This window comes from Fusarium proliferatum (assembly GCF_900067095.1).
Source record: "Fusarium proliferatum ET1 genome assembly, contig: FPRO_scaffold009, whole genome shotgun sequence".
NCBI lineage: Eukaryota > Fungi > Ascomycota > Sordariomycetes > Hypocreales > Nectriaceae > Fusarium > Fusarium proliferatum.
In genome coordinates, this window is record NW_022194798.1 from 264,898 (window position 1) to 287,786 (window position 22,889).

The 22,889-nt window shown below is 47.8% G+C and overlaps 10 protein-coding genes across 10 annotated transcripts; 7 read left to right on the forward strand and 3 right to left on the reverse strand.

The window, feature by feature from the left end:
* Positions 1 to 1,136: 1,136 nt before the first annotated feature.
* FPRO_15730 (putative threonine dehydratase, mitochondrial precursor) lies at positions 1,137 to 2,359 on the forward strand (the record flags this gene model as incomplete). Its single annotated transcript, XM_031219920.1, has 2 exons — positions 1,137 to 1,410; positions 1,458 to 2,359. The coding sequence occupies 2 exons, from the start codon at positions 1,137 to 1,139 to the stop codon at positions 2,357 to 2,359; spliced, it is 1,176 nt and encodes a 391-aa protein (XP_031085630.1).
* Positions 2,360 to 2,857: 498 nt separating this feature from the next.
* FPRO_15729 (uncharacterized protein) lies at positions 2,858 to 3,996 on the forward strand (the record flags this gene model as incomplete). Its single annotated transcript, XM_031219921.1, has 2 exons — positions 2,858 to 2,974; positions 3,022 to 3,996. The coding sequence occupies 2 exons, from the start codon at positions 2,858 to 2,860 to the stop codon at positions 3,994 to 3,996; spliced, it is 1,092 nt and encodes a 363-aa protein (XP_031085631.1).
* A 379-nt stretch (positions 3,997 to 4,375) lies between these two features.
* FPRO_15728 (uncharacterized protein) lies at positions 4,376 to 5,182 on the forward strand (the record flags this gene model as incomplete). Its single annotated transcript, XM_031219922.1, has 3 exons — positions 4,376 to 4,429; positions 4,493 to 4,534; positions 4,655 to 5,182. 3 exons carry the CDS (start codon positions 4,376 to 4,378, stop codon positions 5,180 to 5,182), a joined length of 624 nt encoding a protein of 207 aa, XP_031085632.1.
* Positions 5,183 to 5,841: 659 nt separating this feature from the next.
* Positions 5,842 to 7,659, forward strand: FPRO_15727 (uncharacterized protein; the record flags this gene model as incomplete). Its single annotated transcript, XM_031219923.1, has 4 exons — positions 5,842 to 6,054; positions 6,109 to 6,139; positions 6,192 to 6,882; positions 6,933 to 7,659. The coding sequence occupies 4 exons, from the start codon at positions 5,842 to 5,844 to the stop codon at positions 7,657 to 7,659; spliced, it is 1,662 nt and encodes a 553-aa protein (XP_031085633.1).
* A 1,525-nt stretch (positions 7,660 to 9,184) lies between these two features.
* On the reverse strand, positions 9,185 to 10,029 carry FPRO_15726 (uncharacterized protein; the record flags this gene model as incomplete). The annotated part of the gene is made up of 3 exons (XM_031219924.1): positions 9,185 to 9,307; positions 9,365 to 9,571; positions 9,625 to 10,029. The coding sequence occupies 3 exons, from the start codon at positions 10,027 to 10,029 to the stop codon at positions 9,185 to 9,187; spliced, it is 735 nt and encodes a 244-aa protein (XP_031085634.1).
* Positions 10,030 to 10,761: 732 nt separating this feature from the next.
* On the forward strand, positions 10,762 to 11,550 carry FPRO_15725 (putative spherulin 1A precursor; the record flags this gene model as incomplete). Its single annotated transcript, XM_031219925.1, has 1 exon — positions 10,762 to 11,550. One exon carries the CDS (start codon positions 10,762 to 10,764, stop codon positions 11,548 to 11,550), a length of 789 nt encoding a protein of 262 aa, XP_031085635.1.
* A 236-nt stretch (positions 11,551 to 11,786) lies between these two features.
* Positions 11,787 to 13,637, reverse strand: FPRO_15724 (uncharacterized protein; the record flags this gene model as incomplete). Its single annotated transcript, XM_031219927.1, has 1 exon — positions 11,787 to 13,637. The coding sequence occupies one exon, from the start codon at positions 13,635 to 13,637 to the stop codon at positions 11,787 to 11,789; it is 1,851 nt and encodes a 616-aa protein (XP_031085636.1).
* A 1,797-nt stretch (positions 13,638 to 15,434) lies between these two features.
* FPRO_15723 (uncharacterized protein) lies at positions 15,435 to 16,572 on the forward strand (the record flags this gene model as incomplete). The annotated part of the gene is made up of 4 exons (XM_031219928.1): positions 15,435 to 15,939; positions 16,001 to 16,038; positions 16,100 to 16,313; positions 16,385 to 16,572. 4 exons carry the CDS (start codon positions 15,435 to 15,437, stop codon positions 16,570 to 16,572), a joined length of 945 nt encoding a protein of 314 aa, XP_031085637.1.
* Positions 16,573 to 16,970: 398 nt separating this feature from the next.
* On the reverse strand, positions 16,971 to 18,884 carry FPRO_15722 (uncharacterized protein; the record flags this gene model as incomplete). Its single annotated transcript, XM_031219929.1, has 6 exons — positions 16,971 to 17,611; positions 17,657 to 18,016; positions 18,092 to 18,355; positions 18,414 to 18,473; positions 18,531 to 18,681; positions 18,729 to 18,884. The coding sequence occupies 6 exons, from the start codon at positions 18,882 to 18,884 to the stop codon at positions 16,971 to 16,973; spliced, it is 1,632 nt and encodes a 543-aa protein (XP_031085638.1).
* A 1,722-nt stretch (positions 18,885 to 20,606) lies between these two features.
* On the forward strand, positions 20,607 to 21,420 carry FPRO_15721 (uncharacterized protein; the record flags this gene model as incomplete). The annotated part of the gene is made up of 3 exons (XM_031219930.1): positions 20,607 to 20,745; positions 20,837 to 20,963; positions 21,024 to 21,420. 3 exons carry the CDS (start codon positions 20,607 to 20,609, stop codon positions 21,418 to 21,420), a joined length of 663 nt encoding a protein of 220 aa, XP_031085639.1.
* Between the last annotated feature and the right edge of the window lie 1,469 nt (positions 21,421 to 22,889).

The window sequence follows — 22,889 nt, forward strand, 5'->3', positions numbered from 1 at the left end:
TAACATAACATTGAGTACTCCGTACTATACATCAAGACCAAGAACTCTTACAACTTAATTGAATAATCCACTAGAGAAGTTAGAATTATATATTTAGTTACACTATATAGAAGGATATATAAACTCAAAGAGATTCCATTTGACTTAACTCTTAATTTTAATTATTTATATATTATAGTATGTTTTAAGTATACTATTCATTTAGAATTACGTCTGTAGAGGACCAGGCAAAGCTCAAAGGTTTGGTTTAAGTATATGTAATAAAATTTAGAAAGATCTTAATTTCTATAATAACAGACTGGTTTTCTGGTTTATATATACGACTGATATACACACTACTCTTGCAGTTACTGGTTGTTGCGATTATGCCAGTTAGGAAGACTTAAGGGTGTTTTTATCTTGCTTGCGCGTTATAACTGGTATTACTAAAAATTGTATATTTATTACTAACTGTTCTTATTTCTGATAAGTAGTAATTTAAACATATATGTGACCCCAAAACGGTAGATCTACTGAACCTGAGGTGAGATCAAGATCATGCAGGATGATCTGCCAAGGCTAAGTATGTAGTCGGCCTGATCATCGGGGCAAAGTTACCCCATCGGATCCTGCATGTCATTTAAGGATCTCTAATTTGCAAGACCACCACCTGTATCTTTATGAGTACGTATACGGTTTTTAGCCATACCTAGTATCTTTATTAGATCAATTGCGCATAGTATTAATGTCCTTGATCTGGTAGAAAGGCCATGCTCCATGCCAAAATACAAGATCTGCTAGGAGGCCAACAAAAACCTCATCCTATCTTGATCTGTTCATAAGTCTCCTTGGTACCTAGAAGTGTTCATTCTGTGACTTCAATTTACGCCGAAGCAACATTTTCGATGCGCCGGAGCTCATTGTATACAACCAATCTCACCACCAAGAACTCGCGTATGACAACTTCATATCATCTCGGCCTATGTCTACTGTTTTCGATAAAATGTACCAGCGGTCAAGTCCCTATGCCTTGTCTTTCGAGAAGCATGGTTCGCTGAGCCGCTCGCCGAAACACGATGATATCAACAGCTGGCAATCAAGCCTTGTGGAACCGTCTCCCACTTCCGCGATCTGTAACCACTCACGAGACTTGACCGATGTATGATCTGGGCAGCATCAAATGCTTAGCTACAGCTGAAGCTAATTTGGCACAGTATCTGCAGCTTATCCTGACTGCAAGGGTGCATGGGGTAACGAATTCTACCCCTTTGACTAAAGCCCATGGACTTAGTGAAGAACTTGGATGCAATATCATGTTCAAACGAGAAGATACACAACCTGGATACTCCTACAGGCTGAGGGGGATATATAATAGAATGGCTAACTTGGATAAGGAACGGAGGTGGAAAGGCGTGATAACATCTTCTGCGTGTAAGTCAAGCCCCAGAATACACAAGCCCGTATCTAAAGTCTCGTAGCCGACGCCCTAGCTGTATCATACGCGGCAAAGGAGTGTCAAACGCCATCGATAATAGTTTTGCCAGAGAATACTGCAAAGGCCAAGATAAATGAGTTGAAGCGTCTGGGGAGTACGGTGAAGTTGCACGGACTGAGTGCCGATGCCACGAAGAAGGAGTCCATGCGGCTTCAATCACTTCATGACCTGATTTTCATTCCCCGACCTGGAGATGAATATATCATCGCAGGCCACGGGACGGTTGGACAGGAGATAATACAACAGACGATTCACTCTCAGGTCTACGCGGTCTTCTGTCCGATTGCTTGCGGCACCTTGATAGCCGGCCTAGGCATATATCTCAAGCGTATTGCTCCCCACATCAAAATCATCGGAGTACAACTTCACGATTCAGCAGACATTTCACGATTGATCCACTGTAAGGGACAGTCAAAATTGGAAGAGCACCTGCTATCAAGAAAGATCAGCCCAAAGGTCGCCCGCATCTGCAGCGATGTGATGGATGACATCGTCCAAGTCACCATGAACGAAGTGTTGATAGCAACAAAGAATATATACGAAGACACACGACAGCTTGTTAACACAGAAGGCGTACTGGCAGTTGCTGGGATGAAGAGCTGGATTACGTCGAAGGGACTCGTAGGTTCAGAAACAGACTTCATTGCGATCACGTCAGAGGCTCAGCTCGACTTTTCGGAAATATCATGTATTGTCAAACAGGCCTCGTTGGCTGAGATGGCAATGGGGAGCGATGGCGACAGTGGAATAGACTCATTGATGCATGGTACAGGGACAGCATCGACTTGTGCTGGTGACGGATGGTCTAGCAGTACGACTGTCGTTGGGGCTGAAACTTGCGCCAGCTTTGCATCTGATGTTGACGCGAGACTTTGGAATAGTTAATACAGGCAAAGATCATAGAAAGACGTCTAACTAGGAGCAATTATACCAAATGATATGGTGTTCTGTACAATCCAATGCTTGGCGCTGCATGCATTAACTGCATCTAGAAAAATGCTGCGCCGGATTGCTGACACTTCACCTGCATGAGGATTATGTCACGACCGTCCGCCTCATGCCGAGTCTAACCCTAAGATCAAGAACTTCGATGTTGGGTAAATCTTTGATCGGCATGACTTTCCAGAGTTAGTAATTCCTCGTGGGCACCTTTGTAATTATTACATTATCTTGTTAAGAATTCTAATAAGCATTGATCTTGAGTTCAAGATCTCGATTCGTAGATAAATCGAATTTGCATCTCGATCTCATTATCTTAGAGTGCTGAAAACATGAGAAATTGTATAAGAAGGGCATGTGCCTCCGCTATAACAGAAGATACTATAGCCTCAACCCAGACAAGCCATTTGGTAGCACTCCCACCCAACCAAGATTCTCTTCACAATGAGGACCAGCCTCTTCCTCTTCGCATTCTCCCCAATCGCTGTTTTCTCGGCCGTCTCACCTCCTGTTCGCCCCCTCTTACCACCAAACAATGCAAACCTCACCCTCAATGGTGCAGTGAGTAGTCTCTGATCTCACTTAGACCGTCCACTAACATCCCCCAGATCGACTTGTATCCTCTAAACTTCAACATATCTGACTCTCAATACAAAGGATGGACTCAAATCGATGGCTCATTCTGGATCAACGCATTTATTCATGGCTCAAATGGCCATGACTACTACATCGCTTCTCACTTGATGAGCTACGCCTCTGATATCGAGGGCTCTAAGCCAGTTTACCGAGCATCGGTGCTTGATCTGACAGACCCCACGGTCTTCCACAAATACGACCGAATTGCTCCGGATAACACTACTTTTTGGACTGGCGATGGTGATTTCCGGGCGAATTTTGAGGATTATGGAATGGAGGCGATCGACAAGAATCCGCTACATGGTCTTCACACTTACAGTTCGGCGGACAACGTGGAGTTTGACTTTGACTTCTATTTCACGTCTCCCATCTTGCTCAACGCGGCTCTCGGGTCATATCAAGTCGGCGGGGGACTTGGCTGGGAGTGGTCAGTTCCTAGAGGACGCACCGAAGGCTCATTCAAAGTTAATGGCGAAAAGGTTGACATTGTCCCGGAAAAGTCCTTCGCGTGGTACGATAGGCAATACGGCTCGCTGCAGGACTCCTTCGATTGGATTATGCTTCATTTCGAAGAATCAGAATGGCTAGATATCTCGCTTATGTGTGCTTGGAAGTGGGAGGATCGCGTGGATGGCTCGAAGATGTTTGCTACGGTCAGAAGTTCACTCAACGGTCGAGACTCAGTGGTTCCTATAAACCTGACGGCGTCGAGTACCAATGTCTGGATATCACCAGATACAGGCCTTGAGTATCCGCAAGAATGGACCATTCAGTGGGAAGATACGGAACTCCGCGTTACGAGCCCTAGGCCTGATCAGGTCATCGAAGCTGATGAAAATACCGGGTTTCCATCGCAGTTCAGTGGTTATGTCAACGTGGTGGCTACCAAAGCGGGATGCACTCCAGTCAGAGGTTTTGGAGCGGTTGATCGTATGAAGATCGAATAGTTACTATGGTATTGGTTCATCCGGGACTCAATAACTGGGCTACACGGGACGGAACTGGCGAACTCCTCAGGATCTCATCCTCACCATATAGCTAGATATAAACTGCAGCTATTCGTGAATCCAGGAAAATGTATCAAAGTGAGCATGAGGTGTTTTCAACTAACTATTTCCCATTCTCGAGGCACTCTAGTGAGCTAAAGATAAGCAACAAGTCGATATGCTAATCGGGGTATAATCTCCCCGAGCTTCGAAGTACGTTCTAAAAAGCTCGGAACAAACCAGGTCTCGGGATTGATCCTGCTTGATATAAAATAGACAGGTATTAGGCGCGAAATCTAAATCCCAAAAGCTTACCCATCAAGCTCCAACAATCGACGCCATGACTGTGCCAAAGGACTTGGCTCTGCCAAACTTCGATGCTGTGTTTATGCAGGTGCGTTTCAATCACACGCCAGATTCTTTCTGATGGAGAATATCATATGCTAACGACTCCAAGAATAACCAAGAGAGCGATTCTCAAGACCCAATTCAAGCCCTGGTAAGAAACATATGTTGAATCGTCCATCGCTATCCAACTCTCCGGGAGATCAAATCTGGATTATTTTTACCTCTTAGACAAGTCACAAGATCTAACTAATCCTCATTTGAATGAGTTTAGCAAGGCGTTCCATATGCCATCCGCAAAGTCATCAGCATAGCCAAGATCAAAATTCACATCATCGTGGAACCTGTTGATCCAAACAATGCATCCTCACACTACCGCTTCAAGCTCACATCCTCCGTAATGGGTCTCGGTATCATTGGAGCAGCACCTCTACGAGCCGTTGGCTTTCAAACCGACAACACTGACGTGCGCGAGATGGATGGCATCGAGCAGGAGAAAGACGAGCCGATGATTGGCAAGACAAAGAGTCGCATTTGGATGTGCACGATTGAAGAATTGATCAAGGAGCCTAATACTATCGGAGATGTCGCTGAGTTTCTCAAGCAAGGCTGGGAGGGTTATGATGAGAAGACGACGAGGGTCGTTCGGATTAGCATCAAGAGCGCGGGGGCTGGTAGTGCTGAACCGTGGCAGAATGAGCAGGTTTGGGGGGTTCAGAAGGGAAGATGGACGGCGCGTGTTGCGTTCAAGAAGGGGAGTGTTAGTGAGACTGCGCGCATTCTGTACGATTATGTCGCTTGAGATCGCCAAAGATACGAATTGATCATTTGTCAATAGTCCCCTCGACGCTCAATGGTGGTCTTTTTCTGAATATGAACTTTATAACAGCCCTATAGGGCCTGTGCTGTGTCTTTCAGTGGGCATTATAGTGGTCTGATGCACTGAGATTATAATGGCATGGGGGCAGCAGCGCTATGGTAGAAGCGACTCAGTGGCTCATCCACTGACTGCAGGAGATACCTGCTGAAAATGCAGCGGTAACAACTGCCCGACAAGTATCGCGGACTTGGGTTCGCTGAGGGATGACAGGATTAGGATTGCGGGATTGCGGGAATCTCGTAGTAAGCTGCAGGATTATTGGGATTGGCGGATTGTCTTCCCGCCCGACAAAAGAGCGGACGAATCGATACCCGATCCCCAAAATGACCTGAGAAAAGTGACTTCCAGGCGCTTGCTGACGCAGCCAAGCCATTTCTTGCGCCTCATAACGCAATTCTCGGTGCTTTCTCACTGAGAGTTTTCCCTGTGCGGACGAATTGGCCAAGTCGCATCCCGAAGAGCTTTTGTATATATAGAATATTGTAATGTTGAATGTCAGCCTAAAGAAACCCCTCTTGGTCGTATTGATCAGTTTCTTTTTACAGGTGATACTACAGGCCACCTTTTGCAGCTGTACAATGATGAACCTTGGCTCAGATGGCTTGCGGAAGAGGGTCGCGATCGTGGGCGCTGGTCCCCTGGGCTTGATCGCGACCAAGAACTTTGTCGAAGAGGGCTTTGACGTTACCACGTTTGAACGCAATGAATACGTTGGCGGTCTATGGCATATCACGTCTGATCCTACACAGACTTGCGTATTGCCTGGGACAATCACGAATACATCAAAGCTCACGGTTCGTTCTCCCAGTAATCGACTATTACTATTGGGGCTATACTGACAGTTACAGGGCGTCATGACCGACTTTCCCATGCCAGAATGTAAGTCACACTCTTTTCGCTCACTTACTGAGTCATTGCTGACATTTTGCAGCATATCCTATGTATCCAACTGGCGAACAGATTGAAGCATACTTCCAATCATACGCCAAAGAGTTCAAGCTCGTTCATCACATCAAATTCGGCACAGAAGTCGTCGGCGTCTCGCGCGACGAAACCTCCAAAATGTGGCGTCTCTCATATCGCTCAAGCAGCAAACCCGATGCTGGGATCCAGCAAGACACATTTGAGCGATTGATCCTCGCCACTGGATCTTTCACCAAGCCATCAATCCCCAACGTCAAGGGTATTGAAGGCTTCAAGGGTGAGGTACTCCATTCTCAAGCCTTCAAGAATCCCGCCAAATACAAGGGCAAAAATGTCCTTGTTGTTGGCCTTGGTAGCACTGCAGCAGATTCCATCTCTGGTTTTCACAAGGCGGGCGCAAATAAACTCATCGTTTCTCATCGACAAAAGGTTCTCATTCTACCTCGCATCACCAAAGACAACAAGGTCTTGGAATTTACGCTCTCGTTTAGACTCCTTCAATTAATCTTTTTTCTTCAAGAAGTCAACGCATGGCTCATGTCCATCATCTTCTTCAGCGAATTGAAGAAGATCCAACAGGACAACTTTCCAGGCCTGTCGTCGCACCCTGCTTTTACAGATGGGCGCAAGATGCCTGGGCCAAAACACATGATACCGACTGTCAGCGATGATTTGGCTGGTTATTTCTTGAGTGGAAGGTTCGTCTACAGGATGCATCATCTCTCCCGTTCATACTGACATGAGGCAGACTACGAAGTGCTCCAGGCATTGCAGAGATCAATGGTCCCAAGTCGGTCAAGTTCGTTGACGGCAGTGAAGCCATCGACATTGACCTGATACTCTTCTGTACCGGTCTATCGCCAGACTTGGCCTCGTTCATCCCCAAAGACTACGATCCTTACAACGTAGATCTATCACCCAGCTCATTTGCAAAGCTTCAGCCTCACTACACCGCTGATAGACGCGTCGCTCGCTTATACAGAGGCTTCATGTCCACTCAGTGTCCCCACCAGTTGGCGTTCCTCGGAACAACACTGGCGAAGCGACCGGCCTGGCAGCTCTACGACTTGATGACCATGGCCTTGGCTCAGCTCTGGGGAGATAAATATCCAATGCCCTCTCCCGCAGAGATGAACAAAGACGCGGATGCTTTTATTGACAATATTGTCAAGCTCAGCAAGGGCGGTGATGTCAAGTTCACGGGTGTCATTGGACACAAAGAATTCGACAAGTGGTTGAACGATGTCGCTGGGACAGGTCTTTATGATCATTTGGGAAATTGGACCAGCGGGAGGTGCTGGAAGCTTTGGTGGAAGGATAGAGAATTGTATAATAAGCTGATGACAGGAATTCTGTCAGCTCATGTTTTGAGATTGTTTGACACTGGTCGGGGGAGGAAACCGTGGGCTGGGGCAAGACAGGCCATCATGGAGGCGAATGATGCTGCCGACAACTTTGGCAAGGACAAGGCTTGATATGGAAATGGCATGATATGTTTGAGGAAAATGGTGGATGCAACTGCGTGAGAGAGAAGGGATATGGTTGTGCAGATTAGAGTCATGAGATACCTAGTATTAGCCTTATCCAATTGTCAGTCGAATGCGCTCGATACAGATATCTTCACACCACTCATCAATTGACCGCCTTAATACCCCAAATCTCTCAGGGCGTGTCTTCCACTCTTCACCGATCTTGAAGTGACTCGGCAATCACCTCGGGATCTAGAATCGCTTTCCCAGGTAGTTTAAACTTCAACGCTAGCGATTCAAGACCCTTGATTCAAGGGTCCAACCCCATGGACACGCACTGCACTCTCTCTTGGCGAGTTCCGCGGCTTCCGACCCTTGAATGTCTATCTCCCGTGGATAAAACGGCCTCGCATTCCCACTAGTGCCAAGCGTTTAGCGAAAGCGACGACTCCATATCGAAGGAAACAGAGAGGTTTACGACGACGATGCAACGGCCGACGGACAATCAGCAAAAGTCCGTTGAGTCGAGGGACTAGTTGGGGTTTTTGGCGACTCATGGAGTACGAATATGCATTGTGATGCACCAATGAAGATTGATGATGTTGGCATGGGCACGGAAAAGTGAAGGCATATCCACGTGGCGATCATTGGAGCTATTCGTCGTCGAATCGCACCCACCCTATCCCCTTGTCCAGAGGCTTGTCGCTATAGGTACCGTACGCGCGTTCGACAAGTCCCTGGCTATTGCCAAGGAGTCACATAACAGCCTCATCAACGCGATCATGGTAGATGGTACCGACTGGGATGATAGCACACCGACTGAGCAGGAAGTCAAGGCTGTACCATATCCCGAAAAGGCCCCAGTCATCTATTATCAGAGTTAGTGGACGTTGACAAGCTGTAGACGTGAACCTGGATGGAAGTCACAGGAGGGGGGTATTGTAATAGGATGCTCGAATAAACTTCCGGGCAAGAGTTGAAAGGGGAGAAAAGGGGATGCAAAAGAAAATCCACATCCTTAAACAGAAGAGGCCATAGTCCAGGGTCAGCCTTGGTACAGAACGAAGCTATTATCTACAAGGGGAGACATTTACCTCGGTCTTTGAGGAATGCGAAGGACAAGAGACATTCTCGTCAGGGCAAGATGTGAAATTATTACTCATTCAAAATGATTTAGGAGCTGGATGGCCTCATATAGAATAGACAGAAGTTATGTGCACCCTCTGTTGGTAATTATATCTGACGTATTCATAATGGAAGTGCTGCTAGTAGAAAACCATTCGTTCGACACTAGAATATAGTATTGCGTTCTCGCCAAGGAAACCAATGAGGGCAAAAGCACTTAATGGATACTGTGAAGAAATTTCTATTGCCGTGATCCCATGACACTTGGAAGGAGTGAGAGGCCTGTTCCTACTGACATCGCACTCGCGGTTGATATACTGCTTGACATTGCCAAGGTACCACGTACCAACCTCAATGCCACGGTTAAAATAATAGCTGCTATTACTTAGAGTGGCTGACTATGGAACTAACCTAAGCTAGCTCTATTATACTTTCCCAAAATGTTAATCCCTCGTAATGCAATAATGAACAGAACCAAGCTAACAATCTCCAATACTATAACAACAAGACCTGCGATAAAGGTATAAGACTATGAAAGAAAGCGTCAATATATAGAAATCGTGCACTAAGTAGCAGCTTAACTTACCAGTTCCGTGCATAAACCAGCCCAAGGAATATAGCTCTGTCGCGAGCTGTTCCGGCATGACCAAGACCAGAGGTCCCAGTGGTTATTCTGAAGTACTTCCTTATCAACGATGAAGTAAACAGTTGCAGCGATCCAGCCTGCGATGACAACACCAGAGCTGGCAAGGACAGCGCTGGTGTGTATCAAGCCGTCGCGCATGGAGCGAAACTATCCTCAAGTTAGACCATCTTCAACCAACTATCATCCAACCAAAAACTTACGAAGGCGAGGCGCGTCGCTAGAGCCACCATCTGAACAAAGGATGCAAAAGCCGCGATTGCGAGCATCAACCACGTCGAGAGCATCTTGATCGAAGCCCAACGCGTTCTCACCCAGCCATCCTCGTTCCTGTCCACAGAGTTATGCGTCGTCTTCCAGACGCTGACCCCATGGGCTAGAAGACTCAGAATGCTAAGGTCAAGTAGGAGGATGAGCACACGCAGGGCCAGCCTGGTGGTATCAAAGATACTCGCGCTCTTGGTCTGCGGCGCACGGCGCTGCTTCAGAAGTCGCTGTGTATCAGAAACTGGACGAGGACTCTTTTCAACATATCCGTTGTCGAATTCATCGTGAGGGTCGAGCCGGTTGGAGTAAGACTCATAACCAGATGGTGCACTAAGATCCATGATGAACACAAAGTCAATGATGTAAGCTAGTATGGTTTCTTCAATAGACTCATCGGCACGGGGCCTCAATCTTCTTATATCGTCATCTAGATCAGCGGGATTCATGATTAAAAGAACTTTTGCAAGACTGTCATGCAATGTAATCCTGTCATCCGCATTTCAGCCCTCGCCGACACCGCCTCCTCAGATAGCCAATCATTTTACACCTCATTTCGTCCGGAGTAAGCTGACTGTGAGCCCTAACAGCAAGCATAATCCTTATAACTAAGCATAAGGAATTGCATGCTGGCCCATTCTAGCCTATTTAGGACAGCCCTGATTATTCAACATGTCTTTAGCGGGTTGCGCCCACCTAAATAAATCCTTTCGGTTGAGGCTGAGTAATCGGTCAGCCGCAATGGAGAGGTTCGATTGGTTAGAACCCGAAAATGTTTATAATTAAGTGCGGCTGTGTCCAGCCTTATCATCGGCGACCAGATGACATTTTGAACTAATGCATTCCTGCTGACGGCTCGTCAAGTGATTGCCCGAACTACGCGTGCCGTCGCGAAGTAAATCTCGGATTCTCACGAGATGAGAGAACATGGTTATAAGGACGAGTATAGCACCATGAAAAGAAAACATCATCATCAACAACTTCTTCAACTTTATCTCAACAGTATCAGAGCCCATTAAGCTTAAAATCTTTATTCCATTCCACTACACATCCAAACATAATAATTACCAATCAAAATGCAATTCTTGTCAATCCTTCTTCTTGCCGGCTCTGCCCTCGCCGCTCCCCGGGCTGCTCAGTCGTCTCATCACGCTCGAGGTGACAGCATCGATGACATGCTTCCTCCCATTGTGCCCATCAACACACGAAGTGGAGACCGAGACCTCATCTCCAAGATCATCACTGCCCCTACCCAAGCCGAGCGCGTCAAGCTTCTCAACCAGCCTGGCGACTTTGTCTTTGACTTCAAGGCCGCCACTGGAGCCGGAGAGGCTTCCGGCAAAGGTGGCAGGTCTGTGTCAGCTACTGCTCTGACCATGCCCGCTCTGATCGGCAACGGCGCCTCCATGACAGTAGCTTTCCTCGGGCCCTGTGGAATGAACACAGCTCACGTTCACAACCGAGCAACAGAGCTTAACATCATCGTCAAAGGCCGTCTTGTCACAAATTTCGTCGTTGAGAATGGCGCCAAGCCCATCGCCAACACGATGGATACCTTCCAGATGTCCGTCTTTCCCCAGGGCGCTATCCACCAAGAATTCAACCCCGATTGCGAAGATGCTGTTTTTGTTGCTGCATTCGACAATGCTGATCCTGGTGTGAACCAGATCGCTCAGAACTTCTTCGCTCTCAACGGTGATGTTGTACAGGCTACTCTGGGCGGTGTGCAGACTATTGATGGGAAGGATATTGAGTCTTTCCGTGCGCATATTCCCGCGAACATTGCTCTTGGTATTGATGCTTGCTTGAACAAGTGCGGTATCAAGAGGAATGCGAAGCGAGATCTTAGCGAGCTTCTGAATTAGATCGGGGATTTTAGTGGTTTGTTTGAGTTATGACTTCATTGGTAGATATAGTTTCATGTATATAGTCCGCTCTCTTTTTATGGCGCAAGTATAGATTCAATTATTAGTTACTCACTTCGAGCTACTGAGCTTCAAGTTCCAGAGAATTATTTCTGTGTTCCAAGTGTAACAGGCTTACTTCAGATAAACATGTTTTCCAAGTGCATATGAAGAACTGGATGTCTCTAAATGCTCTATCACAGCTGCTTTCCTGCCAACTCAAATAGAATCTTGGCCTTTTCCGAGATATCATACATATCCATCTCAACATCAACAAGAGTCAAGCCCTTGCCCTTGACAAAGCCCTCGGAGTTGAGAACTTCATCCAATTCTTCCATGTTCCTCACTTTGCAAGAGTGAATCGGATAACCTTGCGGTGCATCCCCGAAAAGCTGAGGAGCAGCACTGTAGTTCCAAGGCGCCACATCATTGTACGCCTCATTCATTCCATGGATATACCTCTCATAGGTATACCCGCTATTATTGATGATAAAGATAATCACGTTAGCGCGCTGGTGAATTATAGTGCTAAGTTCTTGGGCTGTCATTTGAAAGCTCCCATCTCCGTCAAGAAGAATCGTGCGACCTTTGGACTTCATAACTGCCTTTGCTTGAGAGACTCCAAGAGCGGCTGGGAGCATGTGACCGATCGAGAACCACATCCCAGATGCGATCAGCTGAGAAGATGGTGGAAGGACTAAATCGCGGCCTCCTATGATTGGTGTCGCATTGCCTAGCAAGACTGTGTCGTTGGGTTGTAGATGTTTGTTCAAGTGGATATAGAACTCATCTTGGATTATATACGCCTTGGGAAAGACCTCGAACTGCGGTTGCTTTCGAAAGTCTCCCCATGAGGACGTATCTTGAAGTGGCAGCCGAGTTGTATCAAGCTTCTGAGTCATCTCCTTGAGGACATCTTGGACGTTGACAGGCTCATCCTCGATCTGATTCCTGCCAATGAGAGTCATGACATTTCGTTCTGGCAATACTGCCCAACCAAGCGTTTGTGTATCAGAAAATTGACACCCAAAGGCCAAGACAAGGTCTGCTGATTTGACTTCCGACGTCAGATCAACCGTGCCGATAGAGCCTGAGTAAACGCCAAAGTAGTTGGGCAGCGAATTATCCACCATGCTAGCTCCTGATGGCAAAGACACTGCAGGAATGCCTGATTTTCGAACGAATTCGTTGATCTCTTGTCTGATCGTCTCTGCACCTTCAGCTCGATCGACGATAATAAGAGGTCGCTTGGCTGAATAAAGCTTCTGTAGAAGACCCTGTGCCATTTTGTCAGCGTCAAGGTTGCGAACCGTGTCTGGATTCGGATCTATCGGATCGTCCAGCTTCTCTGACAATATTTCCGTCTCTACAGCATCTGACGGCATCTCTATGTAGACCGGCCGGCTATGGTGTAGCGCCTGGGACAGAACTCTATCGATCTGAGCTGGCACCTCCTCTGGCGTCGTCTCAGCAAGATCAAGCTGCGCAACAGTAAACTTCTCCGCAATCTCGCGGTAAACCCCAATTCTGGAGTCAGCCATCGTATGATGAATATGCATATGCGGTTTCTTCCCGCCCACAGACGAACACGAGACCTGCCTTGCGCGCCGCGAAGGCGTTCCGACGATGTGAACAACCGGCAAGTACTCCGCATAGCTTCCGGCGACGGCATTAGCCGCACTTAGCTCGCCGACGCCATAAGTCGTTATCAACGCCCCAATTCCAGATCCTTTACGATGGCGCTGAGCGCGAGCATACCCATCCGCTGCGTATCCGGCGTTCAGCTCGTTGCAGCATCCGACGAACTTGAGCCCTGAACGTGGGAGATGGTCGAGAGCTCGGAGGGTGAAGTCGCCAGGGACGCCATATACGCGTCTTGTACCTGCCTGTCTGAGGCGTGTAAAGAGGTAAGATGCGAGAGGGATCTTTCTGTTTATCATGATGTTATAAGCTGGGTGAAGACTGTCGAGATCTGACAGCGGCATAAAGTTGTCGGCAGATTGTTTGACCGGCAGCGGGGTTGGCGATGTGATTCGCGGATCCGTCATATGGTCAGCCCTATTTTCTGACTCGAACACCAACAGCTCTACGGATGGTATATTGTCTCTAATCCTACGACTTGCATGTCACGCATCACTATCTCGATATAACAAACATGTTGTTTGTCACTCATGAAATTCAGTCTGACAGGTGGGTACTCAAGTGGAAGTCTGCTCTTCATTGGGTTAGCTTGAGTCTCATAGCCCTTACCCAGTGGCTGGCTTGGACGTAGCGCGGCTTTAGATGTATTTTGGCATTGACCAATAGACAGTAATGGCGTGCGATCCACCAACAATGAATTTCTCACGATAAGCAAGTATAGGGTAGTTTCAATTACTTTGTTCATCAACATTAAAGTCTCATAGAGTTTCTAGGTACATCGCATACTTTGTTTTACCAGCCACTCCTTGTCATGTTTTTTTTTGTCTCACTTTAACTGCTGATTGCCAATATGAAGCTCTGGATCTGAACGTGGCGTGATTGTTGTGCTGTAGGTAATCGCATTGGTCCCCATTAGGATCATATATCATCAGTTTTCCCTGACTCACACTTTACGAAACATGGTCTGACCTCTCATTTCATTCCGAGTCATTTCATCATTAATCACTTTAAACCTGATCCTTCAATTTGATCTTAGCGCCCTGGCCCAAGGTTGGTTTGGTGCTCATGCATAACACGTGGATCATTACCCTGTTGACAACTCACGCGCTGCTCGACATATAATTGGCTCCTTCGCGGCATGAAGCAACAGGCACCAGTATTCCAAATGCAGGTCTCATCCTTGGCTCATAACCATGTAGACACGATCTGTATCACCTTCTGTTTCGGTTTAGACCAACTTATCCCCAGTCGTGCCAAGTATTTTCGGAATATTATAGTTTAACCCACAGAACAGACAGTCGGACATTCGGCTCCGACGAGGTTGATGCCTGACGGCTCCACTACCACTACGCTGTTGGAGCCGATACGCTACCCGTGGGAGTCGGTGGAAATACTATCAGATAAGGGAAATAACCCCAACGTTCCATCGAAACGTCAGCTGTCACGCGTGGAAACTTAAATAGATGAGCATACAACCTATATCGATTCCTTGCATAGCAACGCAAGTCATGCAAAGTAGCATCAATACTACTATTTCGCGGAAACCCTCCATGGACACTCCGTAGTCTTCGTCATCACTCATGATCTCGCCTAGCACAACAATTCATTTGCTCGATTTCCAAGAGCGCACTAAATATGCCGTGTAGCCGGGCCGTGTTCCACCAAAGGATCGTGCACGGGCAGGACCCTCACAAGGCTGAGTGCCTGTGCCACGCCGCCTTTTCCTTTATGGGCTCAGTAACATCTGATGATCCAAGATCGCCCTTGACGTCATCGAGTAAAACTGCCTTAATGGGGAAGGACAAGTCTAGGCAGCCGAATATCGTGAAACTGGAGGATCTAGCGCGGGATTATAAAGGCCCCGATCGGCAGTTGACCTGCCAAGGCTGTTGTAGCTAGGCTGGGACCCTTTGGTGGCTTGTACATCCGGCTCCACTATTGTCACAACGTTGAATGATGAGATCGCGGCTTATCGTAGCTTTGGTTATCTAAACGACGAGAAGGATCATTACAATGACGCTGATGTTCAGTATCAAGGAAATGAGAATGAATATGCTGATCCTGCTGGATATGGTGCTCAGCTCTGACGAGATCTCACTGTAGTCGAGTATATAAAGAAAGAGTTGTCCTCTGCCAAGAAAGAATCTCATCAAGCCTTAAACTCTACTTCCTTCAATCTCAAACTACCGTTAAACTCTATCACCATGCGTTCTCTTCCCGTTGCATTGGCACTAACAGCAACCGCTGTAAGTGCAGATGTACAAATCGTATGGAAACACGCCAAAGCATCCAGTCAAACCGCTCTTAGCGTATATGACGGCTCTACCCTGCTGGCACAAAGCTGCTCGAGTTTCATCTCTGACGCCTCTAGCAGCATTGACTTTACAGATGTCGATGAGAACGGCTTTGGAAACTTTACTGTCGGCGCTAACAAGTATCTCGTCCACTCCAAGGCAAAGCACTCGGGGGGCCCGATCTGCACCAAGAAGTTTAGCGCTCAAGCAACCGTTGTCGAGTGTTCTGGACTTGACTGGAAGCCCAACAAGGCAAAGATCGAAGACAACTGCCATGACAAGGATGAGGCTAAGGGTGCTCTCCGGTTCTTGAGCTCCAAGGGTTCTGCATCGGGCTTTGCAAAGCGCGAGGCCAATCCTATCAACGATCCCCCGGCATGCTCTGTCTTGACAAGGACTTCCCTAGTTGGTGATGGTAAGCTATCACTTCTTAATATGGTAATCCGTGAGTTAGTTTACTGACCTGGATGGTTCAGGCGATCCCCACCAGAATTATTTCCACAAGCAGCTTTCGGTAAGCCAGCCCCCTTGTAACCCCATACTTTGAACTATCACTAATGAGGCTCAACTTGCAGGAAGTTGTAAACTGTGGAACTGCCCAGTCATGCAGCGTTGGCAACTCCCAATCCATCTCGTACACCATCGGATGGACTGCTACCCTCACCCCCGTGAGCTGGATTAGCGGCGGCTTCTCAGTCTCCGAGAGCTGGAACACTGGAAACACCTACACCTGCACCGGAAGCGCTGGCGAGGATGTATGCGTCTGGTACAACACCGCTCACACTGCCTGTAAGTTGTAATGCAAGGGTTTTCGCATGCAGAGCCCCACAAAAGAAGCGCATCGACTAATTGACCAATAGATACCGTGCAGAACATGGAGAGAGACTCTTGTGCCGTTGGCGGAGGCTGGGACTCGACTGGCGATCCGTTTGTCATGTACTCACCAAACGAGTCTAACCGAGGCGGCGGTTACTACTGCGTCATCGGGACATGCAGGGCCCAGGGCGATAACTACTGGGATTACAGCGGCCGCGCGGGTGGTCCTTAGATGCAACCCCTGCAACATTGGCCTGCTTAAAGTCCGAGAGCCCGATGATCCGGGTCAGCATTACCGCTCGTCATATGTGACTGCTTTTGCCCAATGAAATACGTTGATAACATCACATGGAATCGTTGGGTTGGGCAAGGTCGAGGTGTCGGTGTAGGTAGATTTGATAGTGCATATTGAGATTCTCCAAACTCTCCTCACTAGTGCGTATAGCGGAGCCGTAGTGACTGGAACCTTGATTATAGTTCTGATTGAATGACTTGCATTCCTCATCAATATTCTCAACGGTTTTAGGGTTCTGACGGAACTATCAACTGGACTAGCAAGGGCCACAGATCATCGTGATACAGGGGTTGCGGCTGATGGGGAAAATTCATGTTTGATTTATCTCCATAGTCTCAAAACGATCTCTCTCTAAACTCAACCATTGGCCCATTTCGTGCACATGTAATATGATCATACAACTGGAACTCTCCAGGTCGGTGTCTACCGTACTCGGCATTCTCGTTGCCGGCCCCAATATCCTTCATGCTCTCGACCACGTTGAAGTCCATCTTCCAGCAGATGATAGCCATGGCAAGACTAAGTTCGGCGTGAGCAAGTGCCCTTCCAAGACAAACGCGAGGACCAATGGAGAACGGAACATGAGCGTCTGGGTTATGAGGTCCAGCATTCTTTCCCTCTGATAGCCACCTTTCAGGAATAAACTCAAAAGGATTGTGAAAGTAATCCTGGTTGTGTTGAATACTGAATAGACCGGTTCCAACGTTGGTACCCTCGGGGACGTAGTGACCGTCAACGATCATGCCGCCCTTGAGGACCTCACGGAACGGTGCTGCTGCAACTGGGGGCGTTAAGCGTAAGCATTCCATGATACACGCGTAGAGGAAGCGACAGGAGTTGAGGGCTGGACCGAGACAGATTTCTTCTCGACTTGAAAATTTGGAGCGGACTTCACGGGTCAGACGATCCTTCTTGTCGGGGTTTCTAGTAAGATAGAAGAACAGAGATGCCAAGAGCGTTGATGAAGTGTCAGAGCCTGATGACGTTAGTTGAGTGTATACCTGGAGGCAAGGCTACTCACCAGCTACGAGCATCAGAATACTCTCGGCGACGATTTCATCTTGGGTCAGTTTGTTTCCTGTAGTTGGGTCTGCAGCATCCAGTAAGCCAGACAAGACATCATCCCCAGACCCACGCTGCACTCTCTCGGTGACCAAGTTGTGAGCAAATCGTAAAAAGTCCTTCCGGCCAGCCACGGAGTTACGGAAGAGAACCTTGTCCATACGCCGCCACACAACATACGGCCACTGAACGATTACGCTTATACGCTCATTCGAGCGAGCGAGCGCAGGCGGGATATGACGGTACCACGGACTTCGGATCAAGTCGAAGTTCTCACCAAAGACAATGGAAGTTACAAGGTCAAAGAAAAGATAATCGCCTGTGTAACACAACATGTGCTGTCAGCGGGGACCAATAGTAAGTACAAGGGCGACCAATGGAAAGGCGAGCTTACACATTTCCGACATGTTGAACGGCTTCGACACGGCGTTTTCTTTGCCCGTGCTAGCGGGGCAGACGTATTCGCAGAAGCGATCAATCATGCCCGTGATCTTGGGCTCGAAGGATCGGATGGCTGAATCCGATAGCTTCTGGCTCAAGATCCGCTTTTTCCATGCATGCTCGTGCCGATCCATCAGGGTGAAGGTGCTAGGAGTTTTGTGGACCATGGCCAGATAAGCAAGGCTCTTGCGCACGTTCTTGTTATGGCCGTAGACATCTAAGAATAGCATCAGTCAGATTATATAAACTTTAAGACTCGAAGCGAGGGGAATAACCTTTGTATGCCTGAGTCGTGTTCATTAGCAGGTAATTTGGCGAGTAGCGAACATAGGGCCCTGGGGCGAAACGTAAGCATGCTGCAGCGAGGCGAGTGGAACGCTGGGTACACGAACCATATTTCTCATGACATTTCCACATGTCGATATGTACATCCCCAATCCAGGCATGGTACGCTGCACGGAGCCCTGTAAACTTTCCCCAGAAGGGGCCGGGGTACTTGGCCAGAGGGTGGAAGAAGGCGTAGTAGACGACATAGCCGATTACCTATTGCAGATTAGCCGCCGTTGCAGTGGCTTGATTTTGGTACTGACCGGAGATAATGCAGCTAGCAGCAGGACGATTAGTAAAGGCGGTGGTGTGATAGATCTCGAGATTCTGATTGCGTAGGGTAGCCAATGGGTTTTCATATGCGACATGGGCATGTCCCACGAAGGCAGGGAGACTACGCCTTGGAGGTCGCGAATCATGGCTTGGCTTAGTATGTTTTAGTTGGATGTGGCGGTCAGTGATGCCGATGGTCCGATGAATTGGAATTATAATAGTGGTTGATCAAGAACACATTTTTGTAGCTGTCAAGCCTCTCATCTATCTTCTTGAATCCATCACGCAGACATGATTTGATGTGGAATTATCCTCAAATCGGACAAACAGTAGCTATTCCAAATGCTAATTGCGTGGGATTCCTGGATTGCTGGAATACAGGATTGAGGATTGAAGGATTACGGGATTTTTCTTAATTGTTGTGAATGCCGTGCATCCATCCATCTCTGAGCGATCATGTCCTATCGTGCCGGTCCGTGCCGTCTTCTGATAGTCTTCCCTTTCCGCACTAAAAGTGAATTAACTCGCGATGAACCTATCGGCCGAATTTCTGATGCAACAGTGCCGAGTCATTAGTCCCCTTGCAGTATAGACTCGGGACTCGCCGCAGTGGGATAATCGTGGGGTGGGCAAGTAGTGCTTGTACAGCATGTAAGTACAGTAGCCCTTTGTGGTGAGACATGCTGGCCAGGGCTGGGGGGGTTGCGTGCGGTGAGCAGAAAGCCAATCAAGGTGCCACGCGATATCCGGATACCACTCCGTTGTTTCACCAGGTGTGCCATCCATCAGCAGACGTGCGTGCATTCTGGTTGGTATGGGGGGCATGATGACCGCAGCGCCGGTAGGAGTTAAGCCCTGGGGACGGGATGGACTGGGGCTCAGCTCCTGCTAAGAGCCTATCTCCAAAGAGGGAGGCAGTAAGCCTTATTAAGCAGTGCGTGTATGCATGTTCCAGTTTTTTTTCTTGTTTGCTGACCGAAAAAAACAAAAAGTCACCTCAACATATTGTCATACATGCTCACTGTTCTGGAACAGCGGCGCTGCTCTCTGCCAAGATAATGCTCACTAATAATAAGAGCCGCGTAACCTTATTGGCCGTATAATCCCCGGCTCTGCTCCGCCGGTCTGACTCGTTCCCACTGTTTGAGCTCCACAGGTTTGTCTGTTTGGTTGGTTTGGCACGAATTGCCGGGAAGAGACCAGATGACGCGCAACTTTAACCCAGGTCGGGGAAGACAAGGGGAGCCGTGGTTGGTTTGCCTCTAAGAGGCAGGTTGTATCTCACTTATTAACCGCTGAACTTTGTTGTGCATGATGGGAGGACAGAGACGCATATGCTTCCCCTGCAAAATCCCATTGAGGCCCGGGGTCGAGCTAATAGGACACCTCCATCTCATCCCATGCATGAGAAGAGAGTCCTAGAGAGACAATGCATGTATCTTTTTTTGATGGGGGCCAAGGTTTCGCGTATTCAAACTTTAGTTTGATCGATACAACGCTCACTACGTGCCGAAGGGGTTGTATGCTGCGTTTTTGACAGGAGAGATATTCTCCATGTACGTATTCTGCAGAATAATCAATGAATCTGACACCTACCGGATGGAACCCGGCTTGGCGATCAGGCCCTTTCGAGAAACAATGCGACGGCCGAGTATGTAGATGCTTGACGTAGGCAGCTAATCAATCAAGTGCCCCCAATTCTTGTACACATCATACGACGAGTACGTTATAAACAGAGTTCGCGCGAAGGTCCAAAGCACTAGACCAAAGATTAATGTGCTATTCCTTTCGTGATATTTCGTCCAGACATATACATACATACATACATCGTGCAGTGCATTGCTCAGCCACCAACAGACAAACAAACAATGTTTCCTCCAGCAAAGAACGGCAGAGACAGGCCAATCGTTGCTGACTGGATGGCGGGTGTCCAGTCCCTTCTTCCCGCAGTGGACTTTGATCACCCCAATGACAGTGCTGAACCTAATCGTCACCCGGATATTAGTGGTGCGTACCAGAACAAATCCGTCTATAACCCCGCGGTCGCATATAGCTTCACCTCCAAAGCAGACCAACTGATTTATTGTATTGTTTTTAGCCATTGATTTTGCAACCGACGACTTCAATTTCGCAACAGATCTAACAGACGATGTATTCTCAAACCGACTGCCTCTATTATGCGACGATACATTTGACGATTTCTTCTCCTTCGATCACGATGCCAAGTAAGCCAAGATGCACGTTTACGCAAAACACTCTCTAACCAACAGGATCTTATCTTATAGTGGCAGTGACAATTCCTACCCCATCTCTCCATTGACAGAGATGGCCCAATCAGCCAACACGCGCGCCGACGACGATCAACGCAGTACCGGCCCCCGATCCAAGCGAGCCAACACCACCAACACTACTGCAGGAACACAGCAGCGAGACGCACAGGATCTCAGGTGCTGGGACCACGGGTGTAACGGACAGTTGTTTACGACGCTGAGCAACCTGAAGCGGCACCAGAAGGAAAAGTCGAGCCAACGGCCCTCTTACCCGTGTAATATGTGCGGAGCCATCTTTAGTCGCACTACGGCGAGGAATCATCATATTCAGAATCAGAGCTGTAATAGGATTCGTCGACATTCTAACGGGAGGGTGCGGCCGAATAGAGCGTTGAGGTCCTTGACGCAATAGCGAGTATACAGTTTGTTTGAGGCTAGAACGATGATTTCTTTTTCAATATATTGATGGTTTATTTGAGGCTATGCTATGATCTTGGCGATGCAAGTAGCGATTCATGACTCCGCACAAGATGTGACTCCGTCGCCCACTGAACACTGCAGCGAAGAATGAGTTGTGACAGACCCCGCAGAGTGATATGTAGACACTCTCGTGGCGCTGAAGTTTCTGTATCTGCACGATTCAAGGCCCTTTGGAGTTCTGTGCAATGCGAAACGCATGTGATGCTGCAGTGAGTGGATATATCTTGCAGTGCTGTCACGTTTTCATCGGTGTTCCTTGCTCACTTACTAGATATCCGCCTGTCGTAGCTGCAGTGGTAACAAGTCGTCTGTAAAGACGACTCACTTATTGAGTAGTCAGTAGTATCAGTTGTCTCCTCGGCAGTGCCAGATGCAGTAGTTTCTTCTCCTCTCCGGTCTCGTTTTAGGAGCATTCGCAGTCACTAAACAGTACTCACCGTCATCTGTAATTTATCAACTGCGAGATGAATCGTAGTTGAAGCAACTGTCTTGCCCGATTGCCTTTGGAGTTCAATCGCCTTAACCTTTAATTTTCTCGGAAATAGTATACTTTCGTAGTCTCGATACTGCGCAAGATTGACTTTCGTTAATTAAACCCTTCGCACAAGTGAAGTCAAATTAATTACTTGCATGACGATGCGACCGAAAGAAAAGTTAGATGCCCTGGAAGACTAAAAGCGCCACGATAAGATCTTTATTTCTCAATGCGAGCACGTCCAGCATTTAAATATTTGCGAGGGAAACTATTTGATGGCGTGATAGAGTGAGGATAATACGTGCACGCCGTGATTGCATGTGAAACTAGCCTGAGGGGCTTAGCCACGAGGTTCAGCGAGATGATCAACTGTCATAATTGCAGGTTATGACGAATCAGGGCCTGTTTTACGTGGAATAAAGGTGATGCTATTCCACTCTGAGGAGATTCACTATGCTTGACGTCGTGCCGTTGGGGCATTTGAGTCTGCCGAGGGTCCGATCACCGTGACCGAGACTCCGTTGACAATGAGATATTTGTTTAGCAGCAGGCTCGCACGCTTTCATCGTCAATGCTCTACATTATTGACAATAAAAAACCGTGTTATTCCCCTCACAAGGTCTATATCCCAAAGGGGTTATCTTCCGAACACATAACTTCATGAACCTTTTTGATCACTTCGCTGCGGCAGTTGAGGCATATTCCCCCACGCTTATCTCCGGACCTTCACTAAAAGTCTCAGATCATATTTACTTCTCGATTCGTTATCGCTTACCATCTTTTCCCTTATCTCAATGAACCTAATTCTCCCAAAGTCCCTCTATTACTGTACTGTGATGCTGACTGCCGCTTACCGTGCCGTAGTGCGCCACATGGGACAATCCTGCCGATAGCGCCGATCCTGATCCTGATCCTGAACTCGATCC